At 36.3% G+C, this 21,765-nt stretch overlaps 1 protein-coding gene across 1 annotated transcript; it reads right to left on the reverse strand.

The window, feature by feature from the left end:
* Positions 1-16,445: 16,445 nt before the first annotated feature.
* LOC110944404 lies at positions 16,446-18,970 on the reverse strand. The gene is made up of 3 exons (XM_022186068.1): positions 18,481-18,970; positions 17,448-18,188; positions 16,446-16,498 (listed from the first exon to the last, which is right to left on the reverse strand). The coding sequence occupies exons 1-3, from the start codon at positions 18,968-18,970 to the stop codon at positions 16,446-16,448; spliced, it is 1,284 nt and encodes a 427-aa protein (XP_022041760.1).
* Between the last annotated feature and the right edge of the window lie 2,795 nt (positions 18,971-21,765).

Below are 21,765 nucleotides of genomic sequence, written 5' to 3' on the forward strand. Positions count from 1 at the left end.
GAGGTTTAATACCCACATAAATACCAACTCATAACCATTTTTGATTCGTCATAAGACTGAATCGTTTGCAAGATATTGCAATGACAACCGTTAGTTACGACGGTTGCGTTTATAGGCTATAACTATGGAAATGTGACACCACAAAGGGTGAGATCACTTACAGAGGTTGTGTTCTTGACTATAGAGCAGAAGAAAAGCTAGAGAGCTCCTTAGAATGATCAGATAGTGTGTTTTGAGTGTGATGAAGGTTATGAGCACTAAGGTGCTATTTATAGCCAAGAACAAGCTCCAAGATCATTACAACTCATGCTAGGGATGAATGTGGATCAGTGGCATGTGTCCTAGAGATGTATGGGTCGTGTAGGGGCACCCATGCTGCCATAATTGATCAAATGATCGTTCAAAGGTGCCAAAAGCCAAGTAGTTACAAGGTTTCTGCATCTGGGCACTTTACGCGGCCCGCATGGGACTTTCCATGCCATTTTAACGCGGGTCGCCTAAAGTTCAAAAATCAGACGCGAAATAGAGGAGGCTCGCGGCCCGCCTCAACTTATGTTGAAACTTCACGCGGGTCGCCTAAGGTTAATATTTCAGGATTTTTAAATCTTTTGTCATGATTATCAGAATCGGGCCATTAATAACGAAATCTTTCGTAATGATTTGCCTGACCTTTCGGATTTGAAGGGGTAACTTTGCGGTTTGGCCCTCGGTTATTTACCGATAGGGGCCTCGTGTTAATTACCCGCATTATTAAGTCCCCGGTTTATTTATTATTTATATTGGAAAGCCTTAGCTTTCATTGTTGACGCTTTTAACCCTTCTTCTACGAATTCGATCGTATCTTTCTCGTTTCATATCGAAACTTCGCGAAATTCATATATATTATTTTAGTGAGGGTATAATACCGTTACCAAGTCTTTGGGACGTTAAAGGGTCACTCAGAGGTATTATTAAACATGTTGACACAGTTAACCCCTGTAGTTTGTAATCTCTCACTTTCTTCCGCGTTTTAGTTTTGTACGATCTATAATTTATTCGTTTGAAGGTTTAAGCATTATTTAGGGATACTATACAGTATATTTACCCTTGTTGACATTTATAACCCTCGAATTTATATACTTTCAAGGTTTGTCAAAATTAGTCCTTTATTTATTATAGATGCCACGTGTAAACAAATGACACGTGTTAGCACATCATTGGACACAAAAATTCGAGGTGTTACACATCCCTTCTAAGACTTTGGCTGTGCTTACAGCTCATTGGTTTTCACTTTAGTGAATGAATGTTCCCAACATTAGGGGGAGATAACAAGCAGTTGGAAAGTGAAAATTGGAATGAATTATCATGTCATCTTGATCCTCATAGTAAAAACGGTGAACCAGAAGTTCAAAGCATAATTCATTTACCAATATTAAAGAACAAATTACCAGACAAGTTCACTGACTTAAATAGAGTGACTAAGTAAGTCACATAATCAACTGCTTATGCTCCAGTCATATTTGTGTCCCAAGAGGACAACCACATATTTTGTAACGAGTCTATTGCATGCCTAAAGCATGGTAGACTAGTTGATTCCAATAATAAAATTCCTCGAAAATTGGAGCAAGTAATTAAGATGGTCAAGTCGAGGTTATAGTAATAAGATCTCCTGAAGAGACAGTAGACATGATGGTTCAAAAAGACTCTCAGGTACCTGAAAATAAAGAGATCTCGATAAGTTGTATCATGTCTAAGATATGTATGGAATCGAAACAAAATCGACGTCGTTATACCTTTGTATATAATATAGCGCTTGAAATGATGAAATGACGAGTAGGGCTGTAAACGAACCGAACGTTCAGTGAACAGTTCGTGAACCGCTCGGCGGGAAGTTCGTTCGTTTAATAAACGAACGAACATGAACAAGAAATTTCGTTCGATTAGTTAAATGAACGAACATAAACAGAGGTCTCGTTCGTTCGATTGTGTTCGTGAACGTTCGGTAAGGTGTTCGTGAACATGTTCATGAACATTCATTGATTTGCGTTCGTTTATGTTCGTATGTAATAAATGATAGTAATAAAGTAACCGTCTTTTACTGTTTTTGTATTTACTGTTTTGATCAGCTTTTATCAGTTTTATAGGTGATAGACGTCCCATCTTCTAAGTTTGGCATTTTTTTAAATGACGTTATGCAGACCAAGATGACAAAATACAATAACGGAGAAAATAAAATATTAAGCAGGAAAAATATTTTTCGTTATTTTTGCCGTTTTGTAAGGAATAACCTTTTTAGTATTTTTTTGGCGTTTTCCTAATAAAGAGAGAAATATATTATTTAATTATCTTAAAAAAAAGATTACACAGAAGAAAAAAAAGAGGAAAAAAAGTTAAAACCCTTCGTAAGAAGGTACTTTATCCGAAAAGTATCCATCACTTGCGTCATCTTCTTCCTCGGAGTCTTCATCTGGATCTTCATCCATGTCATCACCTTCACATTCATCGGTTTCTTGTTCCTGAAGATTCTGAAGCCTCCACTTGAACATGTCTTGCATTAACTCCAATTTTGAGTCCATTTCTGTGTTCGTACAAGTGGCGTTATGCAATTCTTTCATGAAACCAAGACCCTGCTTTGTCATGTTGTTTTCAAGCCAGTATACTTCCTGCTCTCGCCTGTCGTATATAACGGTCACCATGTCTGTTTCATCATCAAAACGCCATGATGTCATGACAGGGTCCGACTTCACATCTGCTTTGATTGGTCCAAATTTCCTGGTTAATGCATTCATAAGCATATGTGTTTAATGTCATTCGTTGTCTAGAGCGATGCCAAGGGATAAGATGCCCCTCTGTACCTCTTCTTCCATCTTCAAAATTGCCCTGACCGTCTTAACATACACCCTCCTTCTGTTGTCAAAACGGAGGACGAATCGCCTGATTGCCAGAGTGTATCTCCACGAAACGATTGTTGCCATTTTTGGCGTTTTTGGTTAAATATGTTTTTGCAGAAATGGATAGATTTAAGTGATTATGGAAGCTATGTTTTACCTCGTTTATATAATGATGTTTTTGGCGCGTAATTTAGGAGAGAATTTCTTCTAATAAATGTTAATAACTGAAATTCAGTTACTGTGTTGTTTCATCGTCCTGTAATATCCAACGCGTTTTATTACTAATTTTTGGCGTTTTGTTTTTAATGGCGTTTTATTTTTTTTTGAATGGCGTGTTATCATTTGATGGCGTTTTGAATATGAGCGGTAAAAGACCCTTTTACCCTTAATGAAACGCGTCCCACATAATAAAATTGATGTTATTTACGAAAACGCCACCGCGCAATCTAGTCCATGGATTGTTTTGATCGGATGACCCATAATCGTTCTCACCGTTCTCACACTTTTCACCGTTCTCACACTTTTCACCGTTCTCACACTTTTCACCGTTTTCTCTAAATCATGACCCTATAATATATATGTATATATATATATATATATACATATTGTACCGATATCGAAAATATTGAACCTGAAAATGAGTAACGTCGGGAACCGATCGAACACGATACTGATTATGGTCGTAGAGTACCGATTCGGTACCAGTAGTGGCAGAATACTAGAATACTGATATCAACTCATAAGTATAAAAATGAATACATGTAGAGTTATTGGTTGGTATCCCTTTGATACAATACCAATATAGTACCGGTACTTGGTATAGTTAGGATAGCAATAAATACTGTATGCAGATTTTTTTGTAAAGTTAGCTACTAGAGTAAAATTAAGTTAAAGAATTAGTGAAATATTACTAAAAAAGGAATTCCTACTGGTTGCGTGTTGCATTATCTGCGAATATTATTGATAGAACTTTCAGGTGCTATTAATAGAATTTGACAGAATGTTTATCATTGTTGGGATAAATGCCACAAATTCACGCCCACACCGTACAGTCAAATTTTAAATCATACCGATTACGTGATGAGCAAACAACATACCACGTGATGAAGGTTAATATTGTTAAGAAACCTTTCTTGAAACTTTATTGGTCTCCAGTACGAGGAATATTTGTTGTCAGAAGCTCCTCATGACTAGGGGTGTTCAAAACCGGATATCCAAAAATTCGAATATCCGAAATTTTCGGATACCAGATTTCACTACTATCCGAATCCGTATCCGAAATTTCAGATATCCGAAATTTCGGATACGGATTCGGATAGTGAATCGGATATCCGAAAATCCAACTTTTTATTTAATTTTTATTATTTTTTTCATATTCGGAAACGGATATTTTGGATAGTTTCGGATATCCGAATATAAGTTTTCGGATATTTCGGATATTTCAGATATTTTCAGATACTTCGGATATTTTCGGATATTCGGATATCCGAAAAAAATGAAAATTAAATTTTCAGATATTTCGGATATCCGAAATATCCGAAAATTTTGAAAATCACTATCCGAATCCGAATCCGAAAAATTCGGATATCCGATTTTTCGGATATTTCGGATTCGGATATTGGATATTTCGGATTGGATTTTCGGATACAGATAGTTTTGAACACCCCTACTCATGACTATCCAAATATAGGTAGCTAGATGAAAATCATCATATGCCACTCTCAGAAAAGTTACTACACTCAAAAGGAAACGAAAGACATACGGATGACAGGGGCGACCTACCCTTTGGTCAAGGTGGGCGGCCGCACCTCTTGAAAAAAATAATTTAGTGTATATTTTAGACAAAAATCTTGACCGCACCCCTTGAAAATATGGTTGAACACCTCATCCGTACCCCCAGCATATAATTTCTGGGTCCGCCACTGTCGGATGATGGGCCAACGTCAAGTATAGATTTGCTGATGAAAACTAAGATATACTTAAAAATAGTTATTATTATGTCTACTGTATGTTGGTTGATCAGTATATAAACTTAGTGATATGTCGAGTTTGTAGAGAGGATACTAAAGAGAACTTATAGATTTAATAAATGAAAACCGAATATAAGTTATATGAACCTATTTGTTACAACAGATAAACAACATGGCAAAAGATCAAATACAAATAATCTTAACATACTAAACATACAAATTGAAGGAAAACCCAAAAAGACAAGGTGGCATTTTTGTAATTACCACCAACTATCAAAGTTACAACCAAAAATACCTAAAAAAATATATTTTTTTTTTGCTGCTACTAAAAGTAGCGATTTTTTAATAAAAAATGTTAAAAAAATAAAATAAAATAATTTGTGTGTTTTTTTTTTTATTTTTTTAGATTTTTTTAGGTTTTTTGGGGGGTTTAGTTTTTAGCATTTTAGCTTGGGTGGGGGGGGGGGTTAGGTTTTTTTTAGGTTTTTGGGGGTGGGGGGGGGGGGGGGGGTTAGGTTTTTTTTTAGGTTTTTGGGGGGTGGGGGGGGGGGTGGGGGGTTTAGGTTTTTTTTTTTGGGGTGGGGGGAGTGGTTAGGTTTTTTTAGGTATATTTGTAGAGTAACTTTGATAGTTATTGATAATTACAAAAATGCCACCTTTTCTTTTTGAGTTTTCCTTCAATTTGTATGTTTAGTATGTTAAGATTATTTGTACAAGAACTTTACCCTAAACAACATATCTTATGCACTCTCAATGTTTTGTTACTCTCACGTTGCTTATAATAAATTACTAAAAAAATATCCTTGTAACATTATATAGCAATTTGATTTACTCTTAGAGATATTTTAATACACATGCATACAAAATGTACACAACAAAAACAAAACATATGAGAGGAAGACTAGAATTTTCTGTTCTGTTGTTCGAATTCTATCTTAATCAAGATCCGGCTAATTAAGGTTGGGTTCAGCATTCGGGTTTGGGTAAAAACAACACCGCAATTACCAACTCTCCAATTGTAAAAAATATGTCTATAAAGAACTAATATACATTTAAGATAAACATTTTATAAAATATCTTATTCAACAAAATGGCATTTTGATTTTCTTAGAAATTTTTTTCTTGACTTGTTATAAAAAGTATTTTCTTAATAACTAGAAGTTGGTTTGTCCAACAAGATTTCAGAAGACACTCATTTTTTAAATATATTTTAAATCATCCATTTTAGTAAATAAGTTTTCACCAACACCCATTTAAGAAAATACTCCAAGTCTATGTGTTTTTTTTTTTTTTTTTGGTTTGATGGCTGTTTTTAACCGCAGATTTTGCTATAAGTTGTTAAAAAAAAGTTATTTATTTCTTATTATTAATCAATTAGGAGTTATGAATTTTTTTTTTTTTTTTGTTGGTTTTATTCAGTTAGGATATTTCCCGCTTAGAGCATTAAGAATTTTGTAAAATTATTACACAAATTGAAGAAGTTTGATCAACCTGCATGTAAATTATCATTTTTTATGTTTACTAACCTCCTACATACGACTTTTGTAGATTGCAGTTGTACGTGCTGTTTACAGGGGTCTTAGGAATGATGATACAGACATTTTCACAATCTGCTGAAACCACACATGGAAACAAGCTAAGAACAACAATTGCTTTTGGAACACTCATCGTCAACATCTTAATTGCTCTGTTTAGTAATCTTTGGACAAATGACTATGTGCAAGTCAACAAATGGAAACATTGTGTCTTCGATATTACATGTATCGTACCTCCTTTTCTAGCATACTCAATGCTATCACCAAACTGGTTCACATGGTTCGGTTTTCCTACCATATGCGCCATTGTGGTGATCGTAGAGTTTCATGAAAAGGTGCACACCGTATTCATTTGGTGCCATGAAAAATTTCTCAAAGCTGGTGACTACTTAAGAGAGGGTGTTCTTGAAGTTTGAGGTGCATGCCTACTACTAAATACTAATGCCACGATGTAAATTAAATAACAAAATATATACATATGTATTCCATATATATTAAAGGTAAATATATGACTTCAATATACTTTGGATATATTATAGTCATGTATATATAATTTGTATCATATATGACTTCAATATGCTTTGGATATTATAGTCATGTATATATGACATCAATATGCTTTGGATATATTATAGTCATGTATATATAATTTGTATCGAGTACTTTAAGGCCACTCTATGTGGGGTTGTCGCCATCAATTAAATGGATATTATATGTGGGGGCACTACGCCGAATATTTCTCTCTCGTAACATGTAAGTCTGTGTTTCGGTTACTTGTACATACTACTCATAATACGATCTCAAAAAAATTACATTGAGTCATCCAATTAAATTAAAACACTAACATACTTTTGCTTAAGAAAAACAAAAACGCTAGAAAAACAATAATTTTAAACTGGAGGCAAAATTGTAATTTTTCAGGATAAATGAGTGTGTGCCAAGCAGCCGCCTGGCATGAATAAAAATTACACCGAGTCAAACAAATAAAATAAAACACTACTATAGTTTTGTCAAAAAAAAAAAAACTAAAACGATGGTAAGACTGTAATTTTACACATGGGGTAAAATCGTAATTTAACTGGGAAAGCAAAGGAAAACTATGGCAAAAATGTAAATTTAAATAGAGGGCAAAATTGTAATTTGGCTGGGTGGGGAAAAAACAAAACTAATGGCAAAACTGTACATTTAAACGATTCAAAATCGTAATTTTGAACCGAGGGCAAAATGATAATTTTTAGTTCGGGCAAAAACATAATTTTATTTTGAACTGGGGGAAATTTTGAAATGATGGCAAAATCGTAATTTTAAAACGGGGATAAAATCGTAAATTGGTTGGGCCAATGGGGGAGTGCCAGACAGCTTACTGGCACTATTTCCCGATCTTGTGTCTGTAGTTATATATTGGGGGCAAAATCGTAATTTTATTGGGAAAGCAAATAAAAACGATGACAAAAATGTAAATTTAAATTGAGGGCAAAATCGTAATTTAGCTGGGAGGAACAAAACAAAACAAAACTAATGGCGAAACTGTAAATTTAAACGGGGCAAAATCGTAATTTTGAACCGAGGGCAAAATTGTAATTTTTAACTGGGGGGCAAAAGCATAATTTTATTTTGAACCAGAGATAAGGACGTAATTTCAAACTAGAAACCCTAATTCAAACTTTCTTCAAATCAAAACACAAATTGGGGGAAATCATCGTACTGTTCCTTGATCATTAATCATCATCATCATCATCTTCTTCTTCTTCTTCAAGTTTTGTTAAATATGAGTTATGATTCTGAAGAACATGAATTAGCTGTTGAATCTGAACAGTTGTTGAGTGAAGATTTTGAAGGATTGAGTTATGATGAAGATAAGATGAGGTTAACTTTGTGATTGAAGTGTACGGTTCATATCAAACAAAAGTAACAAGAAATTGCAGACAGTATAAAACTTTAAAAACCTCTAGTGTGTAGTGATAATCAATAACAACTAGTGTGGAAATCAACAGTATACGATCTTCTCAGTTCTCATCACACTTTCCACATTTCCACATTAAACCTATTATACCGACACACATCCACCACCGCCGCACATCCACCACCAACGCACATCCATCACCGCCGCACACCCACCACCAGCGTTCGCTTCGTTTCTTGGGTACAGGTATCAGACTTCTTTTCTGGTTCATTTCAAAACTGAGTTTCAGTTTGATATATTTTTTTTTTTTTTGCAATATGCTATTTTGTAAGCTAAATTTCAATTTGGTTTGGTATTTTGCAAACTAAGTTTCAATTCAGATGATGGTTTGTAGAAGGGGGGAAGGTTCATTTGAGAAGAAATTTAATGTGAGAAGAAAAAGAAGAAAGGGCATATTAGTAAAATATTATTTCATTTATAACTCATATTATTAAGTTTTAACTCTTTAATTAATTAGTCAAGTAATCATTAATTATCCTACATATAATCTACAAAACCTACACATATCAAAATTTTCCTACATATACCCTACACATTATAGAATTTTATCCTACACAGTCGAAATTTATCCTCTACACCTTGAAATATATCCTACACAACTCGTAATTTATCCTACACAACTAGTAATTTATTCTACACTTTAAATTAAGTTGTTTTTTTTTTAATTTGGAAAAGGTATATATTTTGAAAAGGAGTTACAAATTTAATTTAGTTAGTTATTAAAGGGGAAGAATACAAATTAATGATTTTTGTAAGTTTACCAATATACCCTTATATTAAAATTAAATACAAAATTAAATGAAGTAAAATGAAGCATTTCTATTGGTTAAAACTTATTCTTTTTTCTTCTTACAAAAAATTTCTTCTCATTTGAACCCTCCACTTGTAGAAGGAGGTTAATACTTGTGAATTTGTGAAGAAAGATGATTGATTTATGAAATTGGGGGTTTAGGGTAAAAAGGAAAAGATGATCAGAGGAAAGAGAAGAAGATGGGGTGTGTGAGATTTGAGGTGTTTGAAAGAGGGAAATCCAACGTTACTTACTGTACAATTTTCATGATGGTTGATGGTAATGAATGTTGATGGTGATGAATGTTGATGGTGATGATGCTGATACTTAATGGTGATCTTGATGATGGTAGTAGAGAGAGACGGATAGAGAACAGAAATAATGGAGAGAGAAAATTTTTATGTATTATTATATATATAATTTAAATAAATTGAGATATAAAGACATAAATGCCCTCATGTGCAAGGCACATGCCATATTTAACTAGAAAATTTAACCTGGTTAGTGCTAAAGGACGTAGAGTGTAATGAGTTTTACAAATAAAGGACTGTGACTGTAATTATTGAAGTTAAAGGTTATTCATTGCAATTCGATACAAACATAGAGGACAAAAAGTGTAATTTAACCAAAATGTTATTGATATAATTATACGTATAGTAAAATAAAATGTTCGTGCACACGTAAAATTCACTATTCACAGTGTCAGGTCATTGTGTACAATTTGTTTAGGGAAATTGGCCTGTAATAATCCAACTGAGACCTTATTGGCCATTAATAATCCCACCACAGAATATTCTCCCCACTAGTCCCACCTTTCACCTATTTTTCCTACAATGGTCCCCCGTTAAAAAAACTTAACGGAGTTAAGCTTTTTTCCAAATTACAGACAATTTTTTTAGGGCTTTTGATCAGAACGATGATACGAGTCCATTGATGTAAAACTTACTTTGAAATGGTGCTCAATATCTTTTTTGTATCAGTGAATCAATGTCTTTTTTGTATATCCTTCATACTTAATTTTGTTAATTGTTATCGTATGTGTTTGGTATACAAGTGATGGTTATTCGAAATTATACTTGATCGGATCACGAGTTTGGAGTTTGAAATGATGACGATAATTAGTGAAATACGTTCCGATTTTGTTAAATTATTCACATCTCTGTTTCATCATATAGATTACGGTTGTTAGGAATCATGAATATGTGACTATAAAAGAAAATAGTGCAATTAGGTTCGTACTTCTTAATTTGATATCGTCTACATTTTACCCTTTATTTTAGTTGAAGAAGAAGTTAGAAAGATGGTTTTGCGGTTGAATAGATTTTTTAGGCTTTATGGTTTGATCTGCTGTGGGTTTTGAAAAGAAACTAAGTTATTTTGTTTATAAAACTTATTTCATAACACTTTCTTTATGGGTTCAATTCTCATAAAACCAAACTGTTCAATAATTTTCCTTTTGCCTAAGTTATAAAAAGAAAAAGATGTTCAAACACGCAAACAACAACTTTGGAACCCGAGTGCCCACGTTAAGATTAAACGCCCTACCCACCTGAACTATGCAATTTTATGTTACTTAAATTAAATTAGTTTCCCAACTGTGTACATAAGACTGCGGGGTATGGGGCGGGAGTTTGGGCGTGGGTAGCGGGAAAACGCCCAAGCCACCACCCCGGGTGGGCATGGGTTTCGGCGTGGCCCTTGGGGCATGGGTTTCAAGCCGGGCGTGGGGCGGATTGGCCATCCTAGTTGGCTGAATATCATTGACTCACCCGCCACGTCATAGCGGGCCATCCCAAAAGTTTTGAATTTTTAAATTCAAACCGTTGGCTTGGCCAAGGGGTCACCCCAACCTGTCACCCAAATCCCAACATCCTCTATAAATACCCCCAAACCCCAACCGGGTGGTCCATCCCAACCCCCACTGTGGTCCCAAAAATTCGACAAAACCCACCCGCTGCCCCAGCCGGTCACCACAAACCCAACATCCCACGAACCCGCTATGGCATCCTGGACCCACCACGAAGAACTTGCCCTAGTCACAAGCGTCGTTGACGCTATGAAGGGGCGGCCACCGGGCCAAACCAAATATTGGCCGGAAGCTTTCGCGGCCTACCGACTAAACGTCGGTAACGACCGCCACAACATGAACGCGTGCCAACATAAATGGCGCGAGCTACGTCCCAAGCTCGACCGTTTCAAGGCTTACTACGAAGCCGTTCCCGGGGGCGAGTTAAGCCACGAGGACCGGGTGGCGGTGGCGAACATAGAGTTTCGCGGCAAGGAAAAAAAGGCGTTCGACAAGATGGACCTTTTTGAAATTTATTTAACGCTTTAGGTTTCTTATTTTGTAATTTTTAGGTTTATGTAATTTTATAAATAATGAAGTTGTATGTTTTTTTTTATAAATGTTTGTGTGATTTTTTTAAATTTTGTATATATATATTTTTTATAAACCACCTTGCCACGCGATGCACCCAACCCAAGCCCAACCCACGCCCCACCATACCCCGCGGACACGTACCAGGCAGTGGGGGGGGGCTCCCATTCCACGTGTCATCACCCGCCCCAACCCACGGCCAACCCAAGCCCCACCATACCCCGCAGTCTAAAAATAAACTCTATGAGAAAGTTGACCATACAAACTCTTTCATCTACAAGGAATCAAGTTCGATTTCAAATCTTAAACGATCCTATAAAATGAAGACCAATCACATAAGGCTATGCACGGTATGGTGATGACCCATCCTTAAAGAATGATCCGGCACGTAGTATGGGTGTGAGAATGAGACAAAGGGGGTGAAACTAAAGAAATGAAGAGATTCCAACACAATAACTACCTTACCATAATAAACTACAACAACAATATGAATACCCCAATACTCGCACACATTAAAGGTCATCAAACTTTCTTTACATATTTTTCGTATTCCAAATCATAAATTCATGTTATTCATATTCCCATCCAAGGGTACTCAACTTGACTCGCCCATCACTCATTATTATCAACTAGTTTTATACCGGTCCGGTGGCGGGGTTGTTTAATGTCATAATGTCAAAACCGTCTCTGCATTATAAACGAAAACAGTATTTGTTTATCAACTTCAAAGATTTCTCCTACTTGATGATTGCTTAATCTTCATGACAGCTTACAACTTCAATGTGGGATCAAAGAATTCCCATTATATATTATATAGATACTCCTTCAATTTGATGCTGTTGTCTTTGAGTAGATGCAATGAGACCAAGAAGTTGAACAATGGCCAATATAAATGATCGAACTTGATTAGGAAATTGCAAATCTACAAAACTTTGGTCAACAGATTTAAAAAAAACTACAATAAAATCATCGAGAAATAAATGTCATCAAAATCCTTTATAATTTTGTTATTTTATTGTAGAAACATAAAGGTTGCAAGATGAAACCACCACCATCTATGAGTTACACCTATAAACATGCTAAGAATTGCGGTCACTTTTCGAACGCTCATCGCCAAGTAACGTCTTGCTAGCTCGGTGGATTAACCCTTGGACAAATGACCAAGTGCAACACAATAAATGGAAACATTGCATTTTAATTCTCACATATATCATGCCTTCTTTCTAGCATACTCGATCCTATTACCACAACACTTTACAAGGTTGGGTTTCCTTGCCATATAAACAACATTGTGGTGATAGTAGAATCCTGTTAAAAGGTGCACCCGCTACTCAAATGATCACATGAAGAAAAATAGCAATGCCTGGAACTATTTAAAAAAGGGTTTTTGAAGTTTGATGTACCCAATACCTCTACCATGGTGATGAGTATCGTGTAAACCTTTTCACGAAACTCTACAATCACACTATAATGGTGCGTATGGCGTGAAAACCCAAACCATATGAACTAGTGCATTAATATTACTGAGTTTGCTAGAAAAGGAGATACGGTATATCTATTATTGAAAAGACAATGTTTTTGTTTATTGTGTTGTATATAGTCACTTGCCCAAGGTTAACCCACCGAGCTAGCATGACGTTTATTATGAGAGTTCCAAAAGCGGCTCACGTTCATGTCATATTTCCTCGCGTAAATTCAACATATTGTGCAGTTTTTTTTTGCGCCATCATGCGCCTTGCCCCCTACAAACATTGCGTATAGTTGGAAGCCATGAGTAGTTAAATGGCCCACGATTTCGTGCGAGGAGGTTGAACATGGTTGGGATGTTGATGTTTATGGTAGAACTGATTCACTTGGTACAAAGCATAAATTGTATGATAAGAAATTGGAATCAACTGAGTCAACTCAATGTGAAGCTTAAAGAAGACCCTTCAAAATTTAAAGTCATGATATGAAGGGAGAAAAGACAAGAGGGTTTGAGTACAAAATCAGTTGAGGGTCATTGGGATTTTATAGTGGGCAGGAACCCATTGTTTCATGTGGGTAGCAAATAATGATTTTAAGTCCTTTGAATGTATATATGATTCAATAAATGTATATATTACTCAATAGCGTGCGTCATTAAAGTCTAAGAAGAAGATTATTTTGATGGATATGAGGTAATCTAAATATAAATTTGTATTGATTAACAGTATGAGTCATTAACGTCTAAACACACGCACACACACATATAGAGAAAGAAAGTGTATTGTACAATCTGAGTTGACGTACGCTGAGAAAATAAAACATGTGTGATTAGGGTTTTTACCCCATGCGTGATTTCTGATTTTGTACATGCATGATTATGGGTTTTAACATGCGTGATTATGGTTTTTAACATGCGTGATTCGGGTTTCTGAGGTTTATAACGTGCGTAATTTCCCAGCGTACACATCGCTCGAAATTAGCTAAAAAAACTCAAGTCAAATTAGCTCAAGCTAATTTGGCTTGAGGATGAACTTGTATCCTTTGAGTCGAGTTCGAACTCGCTCATTCACTTGCTCCGGTAAAAGTCCCATCTGAAAAAAAAAGTCATTCTGATGCATTCAGGTTCTGACCTTTTGTGGATCTGATCCGGGTTGGATGATCATCCGGTCCAACAGATTAGTGCTGGTCATGATGGCTGATGGGTCAGGTTATTCAAAACTTACTGGGCTTAAATCAGTTGGGCCTTACAAAACTTGTGAATTTATGCTCACCTTATGACTTTCTATTTTCTAATTAGGATTTCTTGCTATATCATTATTGGGCCGGGGGTTATGACTTCTTATTGGTTTTTTTTTTTTTGCCATTTTCAAAAGAAGATAATATAAATTAACATGTCTTGGATCACTCGACATATTCAAAATATGAATCCTGACGACGAATCCATGTACTCCAAAGATCAATCGAAGGGTCAAATGCTTATATAGTCTCCCTTCTTAAATCTTATGTAACAATTATGAAACTAATTATACATGTTTTCCAATTTAGACACCAACATCCGTTGGCGGGTCGCATCTCAAGATCAAAAGTGAGAACTTATTACTCACAAACTTAAGAGCTATAGATATATTTTGATACAACCAAGTTAACATGAATTGTATCATGTTATAACTTTTCCAAAATGTCAAAACCATGCACACAATAACAAAACCATGCCAAGTGATCCATTGAGGTAGGAGCACGTAAAATGCTAAATAAGGCGACAAGACCCCTGTAAATTCAAATACGAGTTTGAAAATCATAGCTTTCCTGTGTATGTGTTGTATATCGCCTGTTGGAGAGAACACCCATAGTGATGCAACAAAATTCGTAACTAAAGCGCCTAAAGAAATGGCGATAAGTATCTTGTTTTTAGAGTTGGATTCACTGAGCTGAATAATCGACTGCATCAATATTCCCACAATCCCAACAAAGATAGCGTATAATGCCACGTGCAGCAACAACCTAAAACGACCATAAGTAGTTCGTTAGTCGTTAATTTTGCAATCAAGCAAGATGGATATGATATAACTAACCTGTGATAGTCGGAGTTAGGATCCATTGAAACTTGTCTTCTAAGATTCTTCACTTGTGTAGTCTGATGAAGAGGGTGATAATGGAAGTAATATATGGATGTTTTTCCGCACTATTTAACAAACTCTAGTATATATAATATTGTATTAGAAACTATTTAACAATATGATATTGTATGAGAATATAGATGTTTTCCGCACTATTTAACAAAACTCTAGTATATATCATATTGTACCGATATATAGATGCATATGATATAATAAAGAATTAATATTATTCATTTGACTTCAACCCGACATGGGCAAAGATCTGGATCACCCCTAGACTTTCATTAAACTTTTAGTGCTGGTCATTTAATAGATTATTCGATTGTCTTTTACATTTTCATTGACAATAATGACATTTCCTTTAATAGATAGTGAGTGCATGGTGTTCCTTTTTTAACAATGTTCGATCATTATGATCTTACAGATTAAATCCAAATACAACAACACATCTACCACATTTCAAAATGAAACTAGTGGGTGACACTATGGCGATGATGTTAAAATTTGTAAGGCTTGGTTTCGATTACTTGTACATCACTATTCACCATTCGAAAACAAATCATGTTGAAACACTGTTAATAATATATTAATATGTACATTGTCAAAATTAGAGTTATTTTAAAACAATATCATATTTTAAAGATTGTATGAGGAAAAAACCGGATACAATAATGCTTCAAGCACTTGTAATGTGTGATTTTACATTATGAGTTCACCAACCTGTAGTTTTAGTAGCATATGTAATTGTATAAGAAGTTAGGTAGCGTTCGTTTCATGGAATGGAATGGAATGAAATTAGGAAGTTTTTCTTTGTAAAATTGATCTTGGTTGGGGGAGGGAGGAATTTGAAATCCCATGAATTTCTTTAATCAATGAAATTTGTGACTATTTCAACATTCCATTCCATTCCTTCATTAGAGTGAAGGATTTCTAAGGAATGTTGAAATAGTCACAAATTTCATTGATTAAAGAAATTCATGGGATTTCAAATTCCTCCCTCCCCCAACCAAGATCAATTTTACAAAGAAAAAACTTCCTAATTCTATTCCATTCCATTCCATTCCATGAAACGAACGCTACCTTATAGTAAACTTAAGTTGCATGTTTGTAGTAGTTTATGGATGTGTTTGTAACCCATCATTTTGAGAGGGGGTGAAGTGGTTATATAAGCCGACAAGTAATATATGTCCATTTCAAGTCGGTTGAATCAAATTTTCAAAGTGGGCCATCCCATCACTTTGTGACCCTTTAATCCGTGTATAACTTATATATGGGCACATGGCCTTTTCATGTCGACTTGAATTCAACTTATCCGTCTCATGAGGTGTATATGACACTATGGAAGTATGGATTTTATTAAAAGAGAGGTGGAAGTGATGTCATCATAATGACATCATTCTTTTCCTCACCTACACATTACAGCCAACATTGTAAAAGTTTTATAATTATTAATTAATGAACCACAAGGATGTGAATCCGTGAATATTATTATGCACAATACAACCCTTACAAGAGGTTACAAAGGAGATAAGGAAAGCTATCAATCCTATTCCTAACAAACACAATCAATCTAAATAGACTAAGAGATACGGTAATCTTTCTATATTACGATAATATACATAAATAACATATTAACATATTAATGATAAGGATAGTTGACTAAGACCTTGGTGGAATTCTCCCGCTGTGATGGAAATTTGGTTTTGATGTATGAGTTTATTTCGTTATAACACTTGCACTCGCTTTAATAATGGAAAGAGAAAAACAAAGAAAAAAAAACATAAAGTTGTGATATACCAAAAAAATACTGACATGTGTTTATAGAAATGTATAGTGGTACTGATATTACGTGATACTAGTATCAACATCAGTGTCAGTTCAATTCGTTATGATAACAACAATCAATATAATTTACCATATCAAAAAATAGTCTACATTGAATATAACTCAATTTTCAACAAAACTTTATTGACAAGTTGAGAAAAAAAATAAGCTCACCTAAGACTACATGGTATGGTGATGGACCATCCTTGTAGGATGATCCGCCACGTAGGCGCCACGTCACATTCCTCCCCAAGATGGTCCAACCTCCAAAACTAGAGGGCATGGTAGGATGGTCCTAGTCATAGTCCTCCACCACTTTTTATGTTTTTTTTTATTTTTTTTAGTATTCTATTTTTTTTACATTTAAGAAATATACTAACAAAATATTTTCATTAATATTAAACCCACATTACATAAATATAAAAAAAACATAAACTTAAAAAAAAAAAACAAAGACTTAATAAAAATAAACATAGAGTTAAATAATTTGATGTTTTTTCATGATGTCGTGTTGTAATTTTTTCAACATCGAACGTTTCGGCTCGGGTTTGTCCTCGACATTCATCGTCATTATTTCCCATTCCTTGAGCCGAATTTTTTCATCGGAAATTCGGATTTTCTCATTCGACAATCGGACCTTCTCTTTTAACTTTTCTTCCGATGCACGACTTTTTTCTTCGATGCACCGCTCCTTCGTCTTCGTTTTTTGGGCCGTGACGTCGTTGTACATTTTTAGGTGTTCCATAAACTCAACCATGTGCGGGTCCACCTTTTCCTTTTCTTTTCCCTTGGCCCGCTCCTTCTTTGTTTTGTCTCGGCCCGGTGGACGCTCCGGTTCACGTACGTTATACTCGTCTTCGTCATAGTCGGCGTCATCATTTAAGTTTATGTGACACCTCGCGTCCGATCCACCAGCGCTTAAACTACCCGTTTCCGACGTTTTTTGGTGTTTCGCCATCGCCACCTCGTTAGGAATAGGCGCCCATTTTGGGTCGTCTTTTACAACCATCCACGCGCGAACGTGAGGAAAGTTGCTACCATTCTTGTCCTTATACTTTTCCAACGCCATTTTGAACACATCCTCGTCGTTCCACCCGCTACGACGGTCACTTGTATATAATTTGTTATACTCCTCGCAAAACCGATTAATGGCCGAGTTCAATTTTCGCCACTTCGAGGAAACCGAGTCGAGATCTCTATACGGGCCTTGGTCCATCAAGGCGAGAAACTTGGCCAATACCTTGGACCAAAACCCCTCACCCGCTTGGTTATTACCTATAAAAAAACAAACAAACAAAATTAAAAAAACAAAACAAACTTTAAAACAAACAAAATTAAAAAATAAACTTACTGTTAAGAAAAAAAAAATAAAAACTTTAAAACTGTTAAGAAACAAAATAATAAACTTAAAACCTAATAAACCTAAACAAAAAATAAACTTAAAAACTAAAATATAAACCCACTGTTAAGAAAAAAAAAATAAACTTTTAAAAATTTAAACTTTAAAAAATGTAAACTTTAAAAAATGTAAACTTTAAAAAGATGTAAACTTTAAAAAATTACGAACCTTTTACCGGGTTGTTGGAAGTGCCAATGAAAGCCTTGGCTAAGGCTTCTTCTTCGATTGGGGTCCACTTAGTCGCCTTCGGTTTCGACGTTTGATCACCCACCACTTGTTTGCCTTTGTTTCGTTTTCCTTTCCCTTTAGGCGGTTGGGTTTCGGGCACAATCTCCACATCGTCTTCGGGTTCGTATTGGGTCGGGATCGGTTGAGGTTGAACGGGGGGTGTGGGGATCGGTTGAGGTTGAACGGGTGGGAAGTTCCAAGCACCCCGCATCATCATTTGTTGAAGGGCTTGATTTTGGGAGATTTGAGTGAATTGGTTTGGCGAGTGTTGGAATGAACCAAACGCGTTCAATGAATATTGGGAGAATTGGTTCGGTTCTAGCGTTGGATAATATCCCGGAACCGAAAAAACATTTGGTTGGGTCGGATTGTTGGGAGTATTCGGGTTGTTCGAAGTGTTCGGATTCTCCGGGTTGTTGAACGGATCCATGAAAATTATGTGGAAGAAGGTTGAGAGAATAGTGGAAGGAGTATAAAAATTATATGAGAAAGAGGTAAATTTTTGAGGTTAATTTGGTGTTTGACAGTGAAAAAGGAAGTTATATTTATATATTTTTAAAAAGTGACCGTTTGGCATTTTTCAAATTATGGTTATTTTGATTTTTTTTTTATTAACGGTCAAAAAAAATAGCTGGGCCCCACTCTTTTTGCATCGTCGCAAACGGCTAGATAGGGACGGAGAGGACGGGGACGGTAGGGGGCGGCACGGTGTTTGGACCGTCGCCGACCCGTGACGGGCCGGGGCCGACCCGCGACGGGCCGGGGCCGACCCGCGACGGGCCGGGGCCGACCCCCATACCGTGTAGCCGAAGTATTTCATCCGCTTTTATTTAAAAAAAGTTAAGGAACGCAGGTTTATATTATTTAATTTATAAAAGGTGGAATTAATATTTTAAAAAATTAATATAGTAATATGTTTACTAAAATCATTTATAATCGACCATTATTTAACGTAAACAAAAAGAATCTGTCGACCTGTTTACTAAAATCATTTAAAATCGTAAACAAAAAGAATCTGTCGACCAAATTGTTGTGGAAGGAAAAGTTGTGTACAATAAGGGGCTGTTTGGTAGCCTCAAGTCTGAATGGTTAAGAGGTAACCTATGAATGGTAAATCATCACATGTCACATTCTTCTACCTTCTCATATGTAAAATTCTTAATGGTTCCATTAAGAGTTAACCTCTTAATGACCATTCAGAGGCTACCAAACAGCCTCTAAATGTTAACTAATTAAGTAATTATTATATATTCTTATGTTGACCTTAGTCTCAACTAATTTTTGAGTTAATCTTGATCATTGAAAGTCCCTAAGTTTTAATCCTGACCCTTTAAAATCATTTGTTTCTTCTAAAAGCAGCAAGCAGTTGGAGTCTCATGTGATGCAGTTACCGGCGGATTGCACATGTTCTCTCCCCCACCCACTTTTGACACTTTTACGCTGGTAACTTGGGCTACAAATGAGCCGAACAGCTCGTGAGCTACTCGAGATCGGCTCGATAAAAAACTCGAACGAGCTAAGCCTTATCGAGCTCGAGCCCGTGTTTGAAATTAGGATCGATTAGATATCGAGCCCGACCTCGAGCCTTGTATGTGTAGCTCGTTTAGGCTCGATGAGCCTCTTATCAAGCTTAGTATACTTTAGGGTTTAAACTATTTGTTACTTTTTGAATAATCTAGATGTTCTTTTTTAGTTGAGTTCTCAAACTACTGAGTCGAGCTCGAGTCGAGCCTTGGCTCATTAACAGCCAAAAACGAGCTCGAGTCGAGCTTTAGCTTGTTTTAACTTGCACCATAGATGCTTAGCTCAAACTTTCGAGCCGAGCTCGAGTTTTAAGTTTTACTAATGAGCAGAGCTTGAGCCCAAAATCCAAGGCTCGAATCGAGCCGAGCTCGGGCTAGAGCTTCAGAAACTTGGGCGCGAGAAAATCCAAGGCTCGAATCCAAGTATGTTTCAGGTAATTCTTTTATTTTTGAGTTTTGTGTTAATAAATGTGCTACAAAAGTTCAACCGTTTTTTCTCTGGTATTAAGCTTTAAGTTCGTAGTGTTTGGGACATGGGGTCAATGGATACTTTTAGTATTGTTCATTATTGTCATGATGGTATTGTCAAGGATGATGTATAATGCTATATATTCAGTCATTGTCAAAGGTTCAAGGGGCTCTAGAGACTCTTATGCGTGCTTTAATCTTGTTATACCTTAAACAATGAGTTCTCAAGTTTGTTACTCTATGGTTCTGCGATTGATTGTAAAATATCCTTACAGGCTGAGGACGACTATCATATAACACATTACAAACTACAACTCTTAACTGCCCAATAACAAATTCTCCAATTGGGTTGGTATCTTATAATATTTTTTCATAGCTACTGTTGGTTTGACATATATATTGAGGTCTTCTTCAGGTTACAATAAGCCATTGTTACCATCCCGCGTGGCATAACTAAGGCTTATGGATATGCTCATTGATGAAACAATGGTTAACCGGGCAGGGTTAACACACTGGTCTCGTCAAGAAGGGTTAATCCCTTCCTCTCGAGGATCGCTGGCTGGATCACCGGTGGTTGATCTCCTGCACAAGGAAACAAGCCGTGACTCGTAACAAGGAGGATGGGGTGGGGGGTGCTCCTTGTTACCACTCTCCGGCGTGAGAATCAGTAGTTTGCTTGGGAAGCAAAGTAAGATAGTAGTAGTAGTGAGAGAGTTGTGAGAAGATACCTCAAACCTGGTTTGGGGTTGGTATTTATAGCCGAGGAGTGAAGGAGGATGACGATGGATGGACTGACGACGTGCTGCACCTTTTCAGGTGTGTCAGGCATGTCGGTTATGGAGGTTACGCCACGCCAGTCCATTGCTTACGTAGCTCTGACAGGTAACTGCCATTGGTGCCACTTGCACTGTGGTGTCAGTACCACTTGCTTGAGTGCATAGGATGCGGTGCAAGCCGCATCGCTACGTGCGGTAACATCTGAAGTTACCGCGTCTCTTACTTGTGATCAAGGAATACGCGAGATGCGGTGCTAGCCGCATCGTCGTCTTGCCTGCATCCCTTGTCGTGACGAAAATGTCCGTATGGTGCGGTGTCCGCCGTACCGCTACGTTCATCTTCTTCTATGCCTAAGGTAAGGCTTTCCTGTATTGATAGAAGTGTTCACTGGATGCGGTGTGATGCCGCATCGCTGTGAATACTTCCGTTTTCATACACCAGATGTGATGCTATGTCG

The sequence above is a fragment of the Helianthus annuus genome, chromosome 6 (genome assembly GCF_002127325.2).
Source record: "Helianthus annuus cultivar XRQ/B chromosome 6, HanXRQr2.0-SUNRISE, whole genome shotgun sequence".
Lineage (NCBI taxonomy): Eukaryota > Viridiplantae > Streptophyta > Magnoliopsida > Asterales > Asteraceae > Helianthus > Helianthus annuus.